This window comes from Tursiops truncatus, chromosome 8 (genome assembly GCF_011762595.2).
Source record: "Tursiops truncatus isolate mTurTru1 chromosome 8, mTurTru1.mat.Y, whole genome shotgun sequence".
Lineage (NCBI taxonomy): Eukaryota > Metazoa > Chordata > Mammalia > Artiodactyla > Delphinidae > Tursiops > Tursiops truncatus.
Window position 1 is genome coordinate 85,032,088 of NC_047041.1, and position 16,160 is coordinate 85,048,247.

The 16,160-nt window shown below is 43.3% G+C and overlaps 1 protein-coding gene across 24 annotated transcripts in view; it reads left to right on the forward strand.

Annotated features, from left to right (window-relative positions):
* CD44 (CD44 molecule (IN blood group)) overlaps nt 1-12,283 on the forward strand; it is an 86,657-nt gene extending 74,374 nt beyond the window's left edge. For all 24 annotated transcript variants that reach the window (XM_073808763.1, XM_004316153.4, XM_019947914.3 and 21 more), the window contains 3 exons: nt 3,154-3,225; nt 5,317-5,395; nt 11,344-12,283. In XM_073808763.1, the coding sequence (XP_073664864.1) occupies nt 3,154-3,225; nt 5,317-5,395; nt 11,344-11,548 (356 nt within the window). In that variant the 3' untranslated portion in view covers nt 11,549-12,283. The remainder of the gene's footprint in view (nt 1-3,153; nt 3,226-5,316; nt 5,396-11,343) is intronic.
* The last annotated feature ends 3,877 nt before the right edge of the window (nt 12,284-16,160 follow it).

Sequence of the window (16,160 nt, forward strand, 5' to 3'; positions counted from 1 at the left end):
TTACATGGTGGCTTCAGTAATAACCTATACTGTAAGAGCACAGGGATGTAAGGGCCTAGTAGAAGTGCTCCTAAATTAAAGACAGAAGTCCCAAGCTCTCTGGGGGCCTTGGGTGGGGCGGTTAGCCTTTCCTAGCTTCAATTTATTGGTAAAAAGGAGATCAGAACACTGGCCTCCGTTACCTCCTAGAGTTCTTGTGAAGAGCGTGTGGTATCAGGAATTTGAAAGTGTTTTGGAAATGATATATGGATCTCTGACTAAAAGGAAGTGCTCTTTAAAATCAAGAGACCCCAGCCGCTCCAAGTGTGGTCCCTGGACCGGCAGCAGGGACATCACCTAAGAGCTGGCAGGAGATGCGGACTCCCCAGTCATCCCAGACCAACTGAATCAAGAGGTGCATTTTAACTAGGCCTCCCCCACCCCTCCCCCACTAGGTGGTTTGTATGTATATTGAAGTTTGATTAGCACTGTCTTAGACTTTTTCCTCACAGTCAGAGCCAGTTGAATGATCTCTGTGCATATGTCTTAGATTGGATCTCACCTCCCAACTGCATTGTCAAGCATCCCTCTTTGCAGAACTTCCCCAGCCAGCCCTACCCGGGCTAGATTTGCGGGCCTCTAGGGCGCAAGGCGAGGCGGCCTGCTGTATCTTGTCCATCTTCCTCCAGCTTCTTCAGCTCTTGCTTGAAGTGAGAATCAGGTGGGCGGGAGCAGTCTCTTTTGTTTGCCTCCTGTGCAGCTGTGTATTGTTCAAACGGGAGGTTTCATCTGGTTGTACACACACCCAGATCTTTCCTTGCTGGGAGCACTTTTTTGAAAATCAAAATAGGGATTGTGATCCACTAGTGGCGTCCCATTCAAATACCAAAGGCTGCTATGAGTCAGAGAAAGACCAGTGAGAGTGGGTGTACCTCCTAGGTGGTTTTCAAGGCAAGGATCTCTAGTTTAGATGGCCAGTATCCCATGACCTGTACAGGCAAACACCTGCCAATAATGACCAAGGCCTCTGGGAGGCAGCTAGAGGAAGCCCCTTGGACTCCTTCCGAGGTTTGTAAAGTAAAAGGCCACTGTCAAAATGGCCTGCTGAGACAGCTAGATGTCTGGTAGACTTTGTTTTGCTCCATTTTGAGTTTAACAAGAACATCACATTGCATAAACAGGAGCCATTCTACCCAACATAACCACAGCCATCAAAAGTGCAGAGTCCCCTCTGCACGGCCTGCAGTTTGACCCTCTGAGGAAAGACCATTAAGGCCTGGCTATCTTCATTCATTGATTAGCCCAACAGACTTCCTTGGTTTTTTTCTTGGAAGCCTTTAGGATTCTGCAGTGGGGTCCTATTGGGTAGGGAAAAAGAGTTGATTTTAGTGGGAGTTTTTCACATTTCACTTTGAAGCAGTGGAGGAAGCACAACACACACACACGCACACATACACACACACACACACACACACAAACCAAAACTTTCATTTGGGTGAGTGTCCTTCACAAGATGTCTTAGAAGTTTCTTTTAAAACGTAATTCCTCCGTCATTTTGTTTATTTACTTATTTTTGGCTGTGTTGGGTCTTCGTTTCTGTGCGAGGGCTTTCTCTGGTTGCGGCAAGTGGGGGCCGCTCTTCATCGCGGTGCACAGGCCTCTCACTATCGCGGCCTCTCTTGCTGTGGAGCACAGGCTCCAGACGCGCAGGCTCAGTAGTTGTAGCTGACAGGCCCAGTTGCTCCGCGGCATGTGGGATCTTCCCAGACCAGGGCTCGAACCCGTGTCCCCTGCATCGGCAGGCGGACTCTCAACCACTGCGCCACCAGGGAAGCCCCTCCTCCATCATTTTGATGAACCTCCCGTTCTGACTTTTGGATTCTTTATCTTGTGATACTTCCTGTTCCTTCCAGTTTGAGATCCTTTATTTGTCTCCTTATTTGGTTTTGTAGCAGTAGAAAATGTTGTCTTCTAAGCAATGCATGCTTCAGGAATACATGAACAGGCACACTCCTTCGGGTGATTTTTCACAGACAGAAGGGGCCATTGCCCCTCCCACCCCAAATCCTTATTTTTTAATACCTATATTTATATCTATTGAAGATATTGGACGTGGTTTCTAGATATGTTTTCAACTACCTGGAGCATTTGAATCCCCTAGGGATCTTGTTAAAATGAGGATTCTGAGGTTAGGGATGAGGCCTAAGACTCTGTATTCCCAGCAAGCTCCCACGTGAGGTTGCTGGTCCAGGGTAGCAAGGTCCTAAGTTAAAAACAGAAAATTGTAATGTGACTGTGTGCAAGCTCGTACTGCTCGCTGCATGACAGGCCAGTAAATCAAGAGATGAGGCATTGGGGCGAGGAATACTGACTTTATTCAGAAAGCCAGCAGACCGAGAAGATGGACTGGTATCGCAGAGAACGACCTTGCCTGCGTTAGAATTCAGGCTTCTTTTATCCTAAAAGAGGAGGGAATAAAGTCAAACTTTTCCTGGTTTCCGGTCAGCCTCCGGAGGGGATGTGTTCATTTCTTCCTTCCTGCAGTCATTCACAGGCTGATCAGAATGTTTCCTATGAGTGAAACAAAGATATTTTACCATAATGCTCATTCCCTGGGAGGCAGGGTTCCCAAAGATGGGCCATTATGTATAATTTAAGCTTATAGGTAGCATCCCTTTAGTGATTGACTTGTAATAGAAACAGAGGTTCTTCCTTATTACAGTAACTGCACACAATTACCATTCTTGTGCACTTCTTTAAACCTCTGTAAAATGATGATGAAGTGGATTCTATTATTACCCCATTTTATGAGTGAGAAAACTGAGACCTAGAGAGGGATGACTTGACCCAGCAGATGCTGCTGGCAAGAGACAGAAGTAGGGCTTGAATCCAGGGCTGCCCTGCTTACAGCCTCTTAAACACTGCATAGTCCTGTTGCTGAGAATTCTCATGCTCTTGCAGAAAACTAACATTTCCAAACCTTAGCCTTAATCAAACCGAGTTTTTCTGGGGAGGTGTTTTTTCATGCAACACATTATAAATGTCTGTGGCTGGACTCTATAAATAGCTTTACAGTGATGCAGCACACAGAGCTTGGCCCTGTGTGCTACTCTGTAAGGAACTCGTGGTTATGCGTGCCAAACTTTGGTTGAGAGATGTTGTTTTTCTCTTTAGGGCACTCAAGTGGGAGTCAGGACCGTGGGGCAAACACAACCTCAGGTCCTATGCGGAAACCTCAAATTCCAGGTGAGTTTTGAGCTGTGAAGGAAAAATAATGCTAAAAGTGGGTCTCTCTGAATGTCCCAGAAAGGAAGCAGAGACCAGCTAGAAAGCGTATTCTCCTGCGTGTCTAACCTTGAAGCTGATTTCAAGCTAAAGGGTGAATGAGAGCACCACAGCCTCTCGGCGGGAAAGGATGGAACATTCCTTTTTATCTCGGTCCCATAGATTGATTGAGCTCATATTTAGACCCGTCCCTGGTCTGTCCCATAGAAGAGCCATGTTAGTTACTACAGCTTCCTTCCCAAATGAGTGATCACCCCAGGGGCTCCTTGTCATCCCCTGATCCTTTTCCTATCCCAGTCCAGTTATCGCTTTACTTCCGGGTTTTGGGTGAAGCATGTAAATTTCCCCTTGCATTGCAGACAATGGGGAGATACAAGGGTCATGTTAGGAGGAGTGAGAATATTCTTCTGGCATAAAAACTAAAAGAAAAACTACTTTTTCTCGAGGGACGGTCTTTACTGATCCAGAAGAAAGTTTCAGAATGTGTGATGTGCAGTGAGAAGGCTGGGCCACTTGGCTCCCTTGAGCATCAGGATTTAAGGCATTTGAGGCAAATTCTTTATTCCACTTGGGCTCAGAACTGGGCATTTGTAAAGGGGGATTACAATAAAGGAAGGCTTTTCCTAGGGTTGTAAATGACTCTTTTAACTCTGCCCTTCAGAGGTCTCCAGACTGAGCCTCCCTTGGGGAGAGGGAAGAACGTGGTGTGGGCCACGTCCCCTTACCTCGGCTTATCTGAGCAGAGCACGTGGAGAGGGGGAGTGGGCTGGGGGGGGGGATGCAGTTTGCTATAATCAGGCAGCAAGATTTTTCCCAGCTCTCGTGAGAGTGAATATGGAGCATCTCAGGGCTAGAACCCTGGGAAAAGAACAGAAATGGTAACTTCCTGTCAGCCTCCCCACCTCCTAACTCTACCTCCCTCCCCAAACTCACCTAACCAGGGAGAGGTCAGACAGAGGCAGTACTGAGCAGGAAATCAGAGGAGAATCAAGCTTCCCAAAGAAGAATGGCCAGTGAATGGCTTCCCATTTTTCTTGTTCCTTAAGCTTTAGTTCATTGCGTGGATATACGGCCCACTTTGCAATTGACTTGCAAATTGTCAAGTCATATTTTAATCCTACTAAAGCTTGGTTTTAAAACATATGAATAACATTTTATTGGTTTACAAGTGATACATTACTTTTTGGAGACATTTTTGAAAATACAGCTAAACAAAAGGGTAAAAATATAAATCCCTTATTATCTACCTCACCATCCAGAAATACCATGGTTACCATTTTCATGTATGTCCTTTCTGTTATTTTTCAATCTAATTTCTATACAAACATGTAATTATACACACTGTTTAGTAAACTACATTCCCAACTGGTTGGCTACAGCTTTCCAATGTCATTAAATACTCTTCCCCTGTATCTTAGTACACAATACAATGGATGTACCCTGATGCGTTTAACCAGTCCCTAATTGTTGGATAGTGGGTTGTTTCCAACTTTACTATCACAAATAGCACAGTAATAAAAAATCTTTATAGCTAAGTCTGAGGTCCTATATATTCCTAGAAGTGTTAATGATGGATCAAAGGCTGTATATCTTGAAGGATTTTGACACGTTTTGCCAAATGACGCCGCCCTATACACACAGGAATGTCCTTTTTCCCACCCTCTAGTGGCCTCCATTTTTGTTCCTTAATAAAATGTAAGGTGATTGCTCTCATATAGGAAAGGAATGTTCCTTTAATTTATTTAATAACATTGCACCAAAGGCATCTACAGGTTTCCACAGGTCATTCTACACATTTTTGGAAACGTGTTTTTCTTGGGGGGACTTGGAAATCTTGACTGATGATAAGGGATGAAAACAAGAGTCCTGTTGGGCAAAGACCTACAGCAAAATAATTCTTCCAGTACTGTCTGGCTGTTGACTGGACCTTTGCTTGGACCCATGTATAGAGCTGACTGTAATTCTTTTTTGGACCAGGTCAATTTGTAAAGTGCATTTCTGTTTTCACAAGCTTATTTCCCAAGTTCATGGATATCTTTTGCTTCCCACCAGAATGGCTGATCATCTTGGCATCTCTCCTGGCCCTGGCTTTGATTCTTGCAGTTTGCATCGCTGTCAACAGTAGGAGAAGGTAAGGGGATGCTCTTCAGGGCCTTCAACTTTGAAAGGGGCATCATTTAAACTTGGGCTGTATAACTACTAAGTCTAAAACAGATAAGCTACAAGGATATATTGTACAACACTTGGAATATAGCCAATATTTTATATTAACTTATATGGAGTACAATCTATAAAAATATCGAATTAGTAGGTTGTATACCTGGGACTAATAGAATATTGTAAGTCAACCATACTTTAATCTAAAACTGAAAAGCCTTAGGTGATATGTCCTTGCTACTCAGAGTGTAGCCCCTGGAACCAGCAGCCTCCGTGCCCTGGAAGCTTGTTAGAAAGGCAGCATGAGATGCCCTACTCCAGACCTCCCGTATCAGAGTCTGTGTTTTGATAAGACCTGAGGGATTCATGGGGACAGTACAGTTTAAGAAGCTCTGCTCTGGCATACTCCTTAGAGAAAGGAGACTGGGATTATTTGGACATCTGCTTTTAAATAGTGGTTGACTTTTCTGTGGTTCTTAATTTTGGGGGGGTTAAGCCCATGGAGACTCGATGTGCTGAAAGTTGTGCAATATCTCACCAGGAAGACATAAAAGATATACTCATTCATTGATTCATTAAACACATATTTATTGTGAGTGCATAGTGCACAAAAACGCTATATAGAGTTTCAGGGGTTGGCCCTTTAGCCTGTCTGAGGCCCCTAGAAAGTTCTAGAACCCTTACCTAAAGCAGGTATCGGGTTTGTGTTTTTATTTGCTGGGTTTTTTTTTTTTTTTTTTTTGGAATGACAGTATTTTCTGCTTTCTGGAAGCTGTCATTGAAAGGATTCAGGTTACGGCCTAGGTAGAGTTCCCTGAGACTGAGGTGTATGAGACAATAAAAAACTTTCCTTAGGGAAGTGCGAAAAACGACAGCTCCCTAGAACTGGCATGTGGGCTATTTTCATACTGTCAAACGTCCCCTCTCTCCTACCTCAACCAAGGCCTATCGTTTTGGAACGTCCACAATGCATATACCTGATGGAGCTGTGACCAGGCTCTAGAAATAATGCTACCTAAAATGAAGCGAAGGAGAACAGTAATCTAGCATCAGAGGAAATGAGCTTTCACAGGGGTATTCCGGGAGTGTAATTCTAAATTTCCTGTTCAACATGTTCTGAAGAGCCACGATTTTTCTCCAAGCAAATGCAGGGGAACATTTAACCTTTGCTAAACATGCCTTGAGGTTCCTTCTTAGAAGGCAAAAGAATCTTACATCCAAGTGGGACCACATTGATTGTATCACTAGGTCGTCTAACAGGCCAGAAAATGCCCCTCCATTGGGGGAAAGACCTGGAGAAAATTCTAGAACCTTTCTTGTTGGCTTTTGGAAAGCAAGAAACAGCTCATTTCATTGCCGTGTGACAGCCCATACTCATCGGAGGAAATCAAATAATGTCGTTTTACACTGGTACAAGTTAAAGAAAGTGCTTTTAAAGGCGAATAGCTGTGTTGCTCTCTGTACCTTTGAGGGCATAATAAAAAAAAATTAGTCATGATAGCCAATTGTATAAGGAACAAAAACTAGGAAAATAAATCTGAAAGACCTCCTAGAAGTCTCCCATGACTAAATGGAAAGAGATTTTTTTTTTTTAGTTGAATTTAAATAATGCGATTTGAGGGAGCCCTTACAAAGAGTCTTTATACTTTCCCTCGGCCTCTGTGTTTTCTCCTAGATGACTTTTGCTCAATTAAATATGAATTTCCTATTGTCAGAAATCAATCCTTTTGTTCCAGGCCCTAGAAGGCACCACTTCTGCTCACATATACAGTCCATAAGCTTTGTGCACGTCACCATAGAAACGCTGGCCTCAGATGCTCGCAGCGTGGGGGAGAACTTGGAGAAGCAGCTCAGTTGTCCCCAGAGCAGCTGGAGTCCCTGCAGTGTAGCTGGTTAGCTCCTGTGTCGCTTCTCATCATGTCTGCAGCAAAAACGGGCCCCCTTGCTTTCCTCCCCCTCCTGCCAAGACCAGTGGTCACCCTGGCAACAGGCAAACAGGGACACACAGGAGCTGGCACAGCAAGTGTCTCACAGGGAAAGTAGCTGCTTGGATGCTGTAAATTGCTATGTCCTGATTTGATAATCAAAAACAGATTTGCCACGTAGCTAAAGGGTGGTTAACAGCTGCACGGGCCCCTGAGCGTGCAGTGTGTTTCTAAAGCTGCCGGCCCATTTCTAATCCTCTTAAAAGGCGGAGGCCTTTCTGCTTTGCGCGTTGCATTATAGAGGGATACAGAATCCTATTTTCATCAAAGAAAGTTTGGTTGAAGATAAGAAGCCTACAGCAGCCATTCATGTATTCAGCAAACCTCTTTTGAGGGGTGGCTACGACAGTCAACACTGCAGAGAAGAGGAAGACATGACAACGAAAAGGGTACCATCCCTTCTCTGCAAGAATCTTGAGCTTTCGTGACACTATTGGCCTGTTGAATTTGAGTCAGCTAATGTTTATTGAGAACATTCTCTGGGCCAGGCCCTGTTATGTTAATTACAGTTAAAAGATAAAAGTGGAAAAGCATTAATTGCCGAAGTGGAGGTGGGAGAGTTAAACAAGGGCTTCCACGAGGAAGTGATCCGTGAGTTCCATCATAAAGCTGTGGCCGTGTAGCCCGCTGTAATCTCTGCTCACGCAGGCTCCTGCCCTCTACAGCAGAGCTGTCCAGTGTAACTTTCTGTGATGACGGAAGTGTTCCACATTGGTGCTAATACACAACCGCTAATCACTTGTGGCTACTGAGCCCTCATAATGTGGCTAGTTCGACTTAAGAAGTGAATTTTCAATTTTATTTCATTTGAATTAGCTTACATTTAAATAGACACATCTGGCTGGTGGCTACTGATGGAATGGCAAAGCTCCAACACAATGCAAAATAAATCTCTAAATATCTTTAAGGACTGTCAGGTAGAAGAGACAGAAGGTCAGTTGTTAAGTTACTCCTCACCCACCCAAGTCTTTCAGGATAAACTCCTCCATGCCCTAAATATATGTTACCCGGGTTCTAAACCCCACCCGCTCCTGGCCAGGCATCGGTCTGGCATCTTCTACATCGTGTCGTCAGTGCATCCTCAGCTAATGCCTGAGATTGAAGGGGAAAGGAGATACAGGCCAGAGGCAGTTCAGTAAAAATCTCTGACCTTTAGAGTCATAACGTCATAACGTTGCAGATCCGGTGTAGTTCCTGGCCATACCTAGCGGGGTAGCTTCGCGTGATATGCTCGACTTCTTGGACTCAGAAAAGAGGTTAGCTGGATCACCTCTGAAGTACCCTCAGCTCTAATGTTTCTTTTAACATTCCTATAACTAATAGGAATGAAAGAATTAGAACTTGCTGTTTAAAAGTGCTTATGAAATGCCCGGAGCACCAGATATTGGGCTGAGTTATTTATGAGCATCACCCTGCCCTCCTGAAAGAACTCAGACAAAAAAACAGAGACCATGAATCCAAAGGGAAATGGGGTCAGGACCACACCCAAGCCCAATATTCCTAAGCCCTGCACGTTGAATGTTACCCACTTTCAAAATCAGCTTCGTTTAGGGTAATAACATTACTCCCCACTTCAGCCCCTTGCACAAACATTTTTTATGAGTATAAATCACTTCCCCACAATATTTCATCCAACTTCTCAAGTACACATTAGGTAGGTGAACGGGATTTACTTTAATAAGACACCTTTTCTCCAGAAAACATCTGATGCAAACTATTATATATGGAATGGATAAACAACAAGGTCCTACTCCATAGCACAGGAAATTGTATTTAATATCCTGTGATAAACCACAATGGACAAGAACATGAAAAAGAATGTATATGTATATATGTATGTATAACTGAATCACTTTGCTGTACAGCAGAAATTAACACAACATTGTATAAATCAACTACACTCAATAAAATTGAATTTAAACAAAAAACTATCAAAAACAAAGAACATATGAGATACCCCCTGGCAATCTGAAAAGACATCAGCAGCGTCCACCTTTGGCCTTTTCCATCATCTTCAGAGTAAATATAACAAGGTGGGTGGAGGTAGCCAGAAGAAACAAACCAAACACATTTCATATGGCTCTGGTTACATTAACAATTACAACAAGTGCTTCTTGAACATTTACTGTGTTCCAGATACTGTTCTAAGTGCTTATCCAAGGCCTCAGTTTCCTCACCCCACGTTGTTCAGAAGAGCAACAAATAAAACAGTGGTAGACTTATGTATCCAGTGCCAGCCTCTGTTTCAAGGGATTTTCACAATCCTTTGACACTGGTACTCTTAATAGCCTGGTGTTACAGATAAGAAAGCTGAGGTTCAGAGAAGTGAAGTGAGTTGCCCCAGGTCACACAGCGTTAAGGTCCCCAAACCAGGCCTTCCAAGCCCCTGCTCTTGTCTATATGGACTGCATCCATATGCCCAGCCCCACAGACCATCTCAAGTCAAGCATCCTTCTTCCCCCGAGCCCTCATCAAGCGTCATGCCAGAGGAGACAGGATCAACCTCCTATTCAGGATGTGTAATGTCTAACTTCCCCAAACAAGGGATTAAAGTTTATGGCCTTGGCAGTCCCAGAGGGAATGCCCCATGATCATGAATAATAGAAGCTTTGTCTGTACAACTGCGCATATCCAGTGGCAAAGTGAACAATTCCGACTTCATACTGTTGCCAAATCTCCAGATGGTTCGTAGCCTGAATGGAGTGCGGCAGAGCCCAGGCTTTCGCTCATAAAAGCCTAGATTTGAATATTGACTCGATCCCTCAAGCTAGTTTCTAAACCTTCCTGAACCTCAGTTTCCACTGCTGTATGATGGGAATAACAGCTGCTTTGTGAGATTATTGTAAGGATTACATGGAGTTACATGCAAAGTGCCTGGCATTCAGGAGGTGTCCAATAAATGCTAGCCCATTTCCCCCCATCCCCGCTCCATGTGCAGTTGTGAGGGTCTGCACCTTCGCTTTTGTTTAAGCAGCATCTGACTTCTAGATGTGTGACATTGATTATGTTACAGGAAAGAGGAAGCATTGCGTCAGGCTGGGTATATGATAAGGCAATGCTCTGACCCAGCAACAAGGCCAAGGTCATGCCCTTCCATAGAAGACCTTCTGCATTTGAATCTTAAGTAATGTTACTGAGAAATCTTAAAGTAATAGTGAACAACTTGCCTCGGAGGTAGTTAAACCTCCTATATCCAGGGTTATATGGCAGTTAACCAATGTTAAGAGAAAAATCAATATGGCCTTATACTTCTAGAAAAGAGTTGTCTCATTCTTCTCGGTACTTGCAGTAATAACCCTGACAAGGCCCACAACGTGCGGACCGGGAGAGGAAGTAATGGGACTTCCTTGAATACGCAAATCAGAATGACTTACAGTCGTTCCGTTGATGGTTTATATGAGCCTGCAGAAACGGCTGGAGTTTAAAAGAGGCAAACATTTCCCTTCTTTAGTATGGTGGAAGGAGAGTTAGAACTCGGGAGTCAGACACACCGGGGTTTGAATCCCAATTCTTTTAGTATTTGTTGAATAACCTGGGGCAAGTTATGGAATTTTCTGAGCCCCAAGATTTCTTTGGCTGTGATAACGGGATAATAATAGCACTGGCTTCCCAGAGCTGTGACCACTGATCGTCGAACTCAAGCGCACATCAGAAAGCCCTTGAGGGTTTGCTAAACCACAGACCCTGGGCCCCTCTCCTTGAGTTTTCTGATTCAGTATGTCTGGGGTGGGGCTGAGAATTTGCATTTTTAACAAACTTACATTTGTTAAATTTTGCTGCTGGTTCAAGGACCTCACTTTGAGAAGTGTCACTTGTTAAGAGTCAGTAGGATGAAACATACTCAGATTGTCATCAACTGTAGTGATGGTGGCAGTGACAGTGACGATGATAACTGGGTCATTGCACCCATTTCTCACGTGATTTTGTAAATTATTAGGTGTGGGCAGAAGAAAAAGCTGGTGATCAACAATGGCAATGGCACTATGGAGGACAGAAAGCCCAGCGGACTCAACGGAGAAGCTAGCAAGTCTCAGGAGATGGTGCATTTGGTGAACAAGGAGTCGACAGAGACCCCAGACCAGTTTATGACCGCAGATGAGAGGCGGAACCTGCAGAATGTGGACATGAAGATTGGGGTGTAACACCTACTCCATGACCTTGGAAAGAAACCATTGTCAGAGACATAATCTTTACAGGGAGCTGGGACACTTCACAGATGTGATGTGCTACTGATTGTTTCATTGGGGATCTTTTTTCAGCATAAAATTTTCTATTCCTTTTTGGGGTTTTTTTTGTGTGTGTTTTGTTTCTTAAAGTCAGTTCCAATTTATAAAAACAGCATTGCTTTCTGAAATGAGGGTCCAGTTAATAATCGGCAAGAATTTGACTGTCCCAGTTCCCACCTAGAAGCCTTTCACCACCCCCCCCTGGGGTGTGCTATGGACGGCTTCTAGCAAAAGCCACACATCCATCTTCCTGGTCTTCAGCCTTCCCTCCACCCCACTGACCAGGGAACAGCCACCTGCTAAGGACATCCCCCAGGGCTAAGAGGAATTGGTCCCTGGGAGGAAATTTGAATGGGTCCATATTGCCCTTCCAGCAGCCCAATCCCTGGACATTTCTTTCCAGTGGGGTAGGGGAGGGGGATGCACTAGTCACACATCCCCTTCTACAGACCCCCCGGAAAATTTTCAGATGCTTCTGGAAAATACCCATACAGTGAAGCTATTTATGATAAACTATTTATCTGTGTTTTTGAAATATGAAACCCTGGAGCTCCTTTGATCAGAATGATTATTTTGTTGTTGTTACTTTGTCAAAGGCATAAAAGGGTTTACGCTAATTCATAATAAACATCTATACTTCTTCCACTTTAACCCTTTGTGCTGTGATCCTTCAGTTTCTTAACCAGCAAAGTCTGGGTCCCGACAGCTCATCAGGGAGACATGAGAAGGTCCTCCTTGCAGCTCTTCATCTCAGAGCTAAGCCCCCAGTCAGGCTCACTCACCCAAATCTCACAGAGGATCAAGGGAGGTAGCATTGTTTTACTTCTGAGGCTCTGAAGGAATTCTGTCCTGCCTTAGAACCAGAATTGTGAGAGGAGGAGCTTCAGCTGCTCTTACGTATTAATGGTTCCCTAGTCTCTCCCCTGAAAGGCTGTAAAAAGTCACATCAAATTTGCATGACCGACCATTTGTGATGTCCCATGTCCTAGATGCTGACCCTGTTCGTGATGTCCAAAAACAATATGGAAGTGCCTTCTGACCTTTTGCAATAAAAGGAGAAACCAGTGGAAATCAACAAGCCTAGACGGTACCCAACTGATCGACGCAGGTTGGGAAAGTGGGGTAGGGAACAGTGCAGATCCTGTTGGAGGATTTTTATGGCTCTATTTGCTTATATTTTCCCAAGCCAAGTCTGTCGCCAATGCAGTTGCTACTCAGGGTTAAGTTAAGTGCCTGGAGAATCCCTCAAAAGGTTACAGGGCTTCCCACCATTGGAATCTTATCACCAGATGGGCAGCTTTATGGCCAAGTAAGAGAATAACGGCTTTATCCCTTGCTTGGCAAGTCCTCTGTGGTCTTTATTTATAAATTGAGGAAGTTCCGTTGGTCCTGGAACTTCCAAAGGCTACTTGTAATAGAAGAAATTGAATCTGTAAAGTAAGCGTTCCTATAAAATGGGACCCATAAAAAGTAATCTGTTTCCTAAATTGATATGCTTAACTGGCAGTGTTTCTCCGCCCAAATATGAAAAAGAAGGAAGAGAAGTAAAAGGTCCCACGTAGATCAGGGCTGGGCTTACACCAAGAATTGATTCTGAAGGATACACTTAAAGGAGAGATGCCGGCCTTCTGCTCATTCTCAACCTCTGCTCTCCCCTCCCCACCATCATACCCGCCCTCACCCCGCTCATAACACCCTCCGCATCATGGTCTTTGAAAATTTCCTTTCTCTTTTGTGGACGTCCTCGATCAGCCTCCATATTCAGCTGTCCGGTGTTCTTTTTATTTTCAAGTTGAATGAAAAGAAAATGGACCTCAAGCCATGCTGTTGTTACTGCCACTAGTGTCCAAGTACCCCCGCTTTCCAAGAGCTGTCCTGGGTCTGATGCAGACCCGAACAGGCTCATGCAGGCTCTTTAACCTAAATGCAACAAATCACAACAGGGTCAGGTTCAGGCAGGCCATACCAGGCTCTACCTGTCCCCCAGATTCTCTCTGGGGTCCTGGATAGTCATAGAAGTCTCACAGCTAGGGATGGTTTTCCACCCTTTCTTGACATTCCCATCAAATAGGCTGAAATAGGAGATTGTTTTCTACTTAATTTTGGAATTAAATATGATCTTTCCTTTTATTATTGTTGTCATCTCTCACATGGATGTACCCCTGTGTTCTTAAGGTAGGAAAAGGGGAGGTCTAAAGCATTCATCCTTGGATGCAATACCCCTGCAATATTGCCTGTGCTCATGGAATAGGATATATTCTATGCCACTTGAAATAAGGGCGTAACTCCAGAAGCACAAGTTCACTACACGTCATTCCTACCAGTGACTTGCCAGGTGGCCTGGGCTAGGTCATTAAACTGAGCCTTGTTTGTAAAAGAAAAGGGCCAGCATTCCATTATTTTGCAAAGCTTAAGAGAGCGAAGCTGAGAGCTTTGCAAACCTGAGGGCTTAAGGTGTAATTTTTCCTAGAACTGTAAATCTTTTGTGTCTCCTGAAGGCTTCCTTTAAATTAGCACCGAGTGAAAAATAAGATGAGGCAAAAGAAAACTTCATATCCATATTTTGCAGATTCTAGCCTGACAGAGTAGATTTCTCTAGCAGAACCTCCCCAAAAGTTTTACATTGAGACCATGACACCTAGAATAAATTTCATAGCCTACATTCATTCAATGCTGGTACTGCAGAGGAATAGGAGAAAGGAATCTCTGACTTCTCCAGAAGAGGAAAATGTACTTAAGAATAATGTTCACCTTTGTGTCATAGGTATGCCTTTTGTAAATCACTTGTATTGAATTTCCCAAGAATAACCCATTGTTCATGCATGTACAATGACCATTGTTTGATTTTTCACAGCACACCCTTCCTCTGATTTTTATATATATTTTTAATGGACCAGTAATGATGAGGAAAGCATGATATGTATATTGCCCAGTTGAAAGCACTTATTGGAACATACTAAAAGGCTACTATTAAAAGGGTAAAGGAAATGGACTCAGGAGTCTCTGATTTAAAGGGGTGGGAGGTCAGGGGTGGATTTGCAGAGCTGTGATTATCTGGTTGTCTGGGTAATTTAGACACGAAAGGCTTAAAGGTTTATGAGGTGGCTGAAGCTTCATACTCATTTTATTTTTTTCTAAGAAGAAAAATTACATGAATTTCTATCACTTGAGGCTCTTCTTTTGGAGAAAGTGTATGGCCTACACGTTTCAAATTAAAAGAGACACTGTGAAGTGTTAGTTCTTCAAAAGCCAAGAACTACCCCTGGCCTTCTAGTTAAAGAAAGGAGAGAGAATATACTTGCCTTCATTCCCTCATGCAAGCCTCTAAAAAGACAATAAAGCAATATTGCAAAAAGGCATAAACCAATGGGATGAAAGAGGGTGGAGGAAGAGACAATATCAACAAAAATATGAAGCTGGAAAGTGACGGTTCATTGATAACTGAGCAAATTTGGAAAAGCTGAACCCTAAGCCAGCAGTGGGGAAAGTTGAGAAGCAACCAGGTTTGTGTAGCAGAACCCCCAAAGTCTTCTGTGCTGGAGAAGGCAGGGTTCAAATTAGGGGAATGGGTTTAAATGCATCTATTTAAGATGCAGTCAGAACCCCAGATCTTCTTTCCCACTCTAAGTAGCCAAATGACGGTTCTTTCCTAATCCCAGAAAAAGACTGGAAGATGATTCTCTAACGAGGACAAATGAGAGAGTCTCTGACTGAGGGGCAACAAAGCATACACATTTGACGTTAAAAGTATCATACTAAAAAGAGAAACCATACGTAAGGAATGTTGAGTCTCCCTAGACATTTTTTCCCCAACTTGGCTCCCAGAATGCTGGCAGCCAAGCATATATGCTCCAAGCAAAAGCTCAGTCTTTCTGGGGAATCTGATAAACTTCAGAGCAAACCTGAAAGATACTAACAAGATAGTTTCCCAAGGAAATAGCCCAGCAAAGCAATCTACAGTGAAGATCTCAAACCCTACCAGGTACATGGGGTTCTTAGCTTTCTGTGACTCCCTCTTACACATGATGAGCAGAGACAATTCATGGAGAAGAAAACTTAAAAATATATCATTAATAATCTCAATAAGAGAAGAGGCGATAATATCTATCTATGAAAGAAGAACACAATGCTAGTGTAAAAAGGAACGTTCAGTGAACACCCAAAAAAAGAAGCTCTTTAAAATTTAAGCATGAAAGCACAAACTAAAAAAATAAACGTAGCAGAAACTTTGCAAAATAAAGTTGAAGAAAAATCCCAGAAAACAGAGCAAAGACAAAGCAATGGAAACAGAGGAGAAAAGATAAAAGTAGAGAAAATTCTAGGAAATCTAACATACAAATAATAGCAATTACAAAAAGAGAAAACAGAGAACATGAAGAAGAAGAAATCATCCAAGAAATGCATCAAGAAAATTCCCCAGAATTGAAAAACATGAATATTTAGACTAAAAAGACTGAATGCTTAGCACAATGGACAAAAAAGACCCACACAGTGACAAAAGTGCCTTCAAAATTCTGAGAGAAAGATT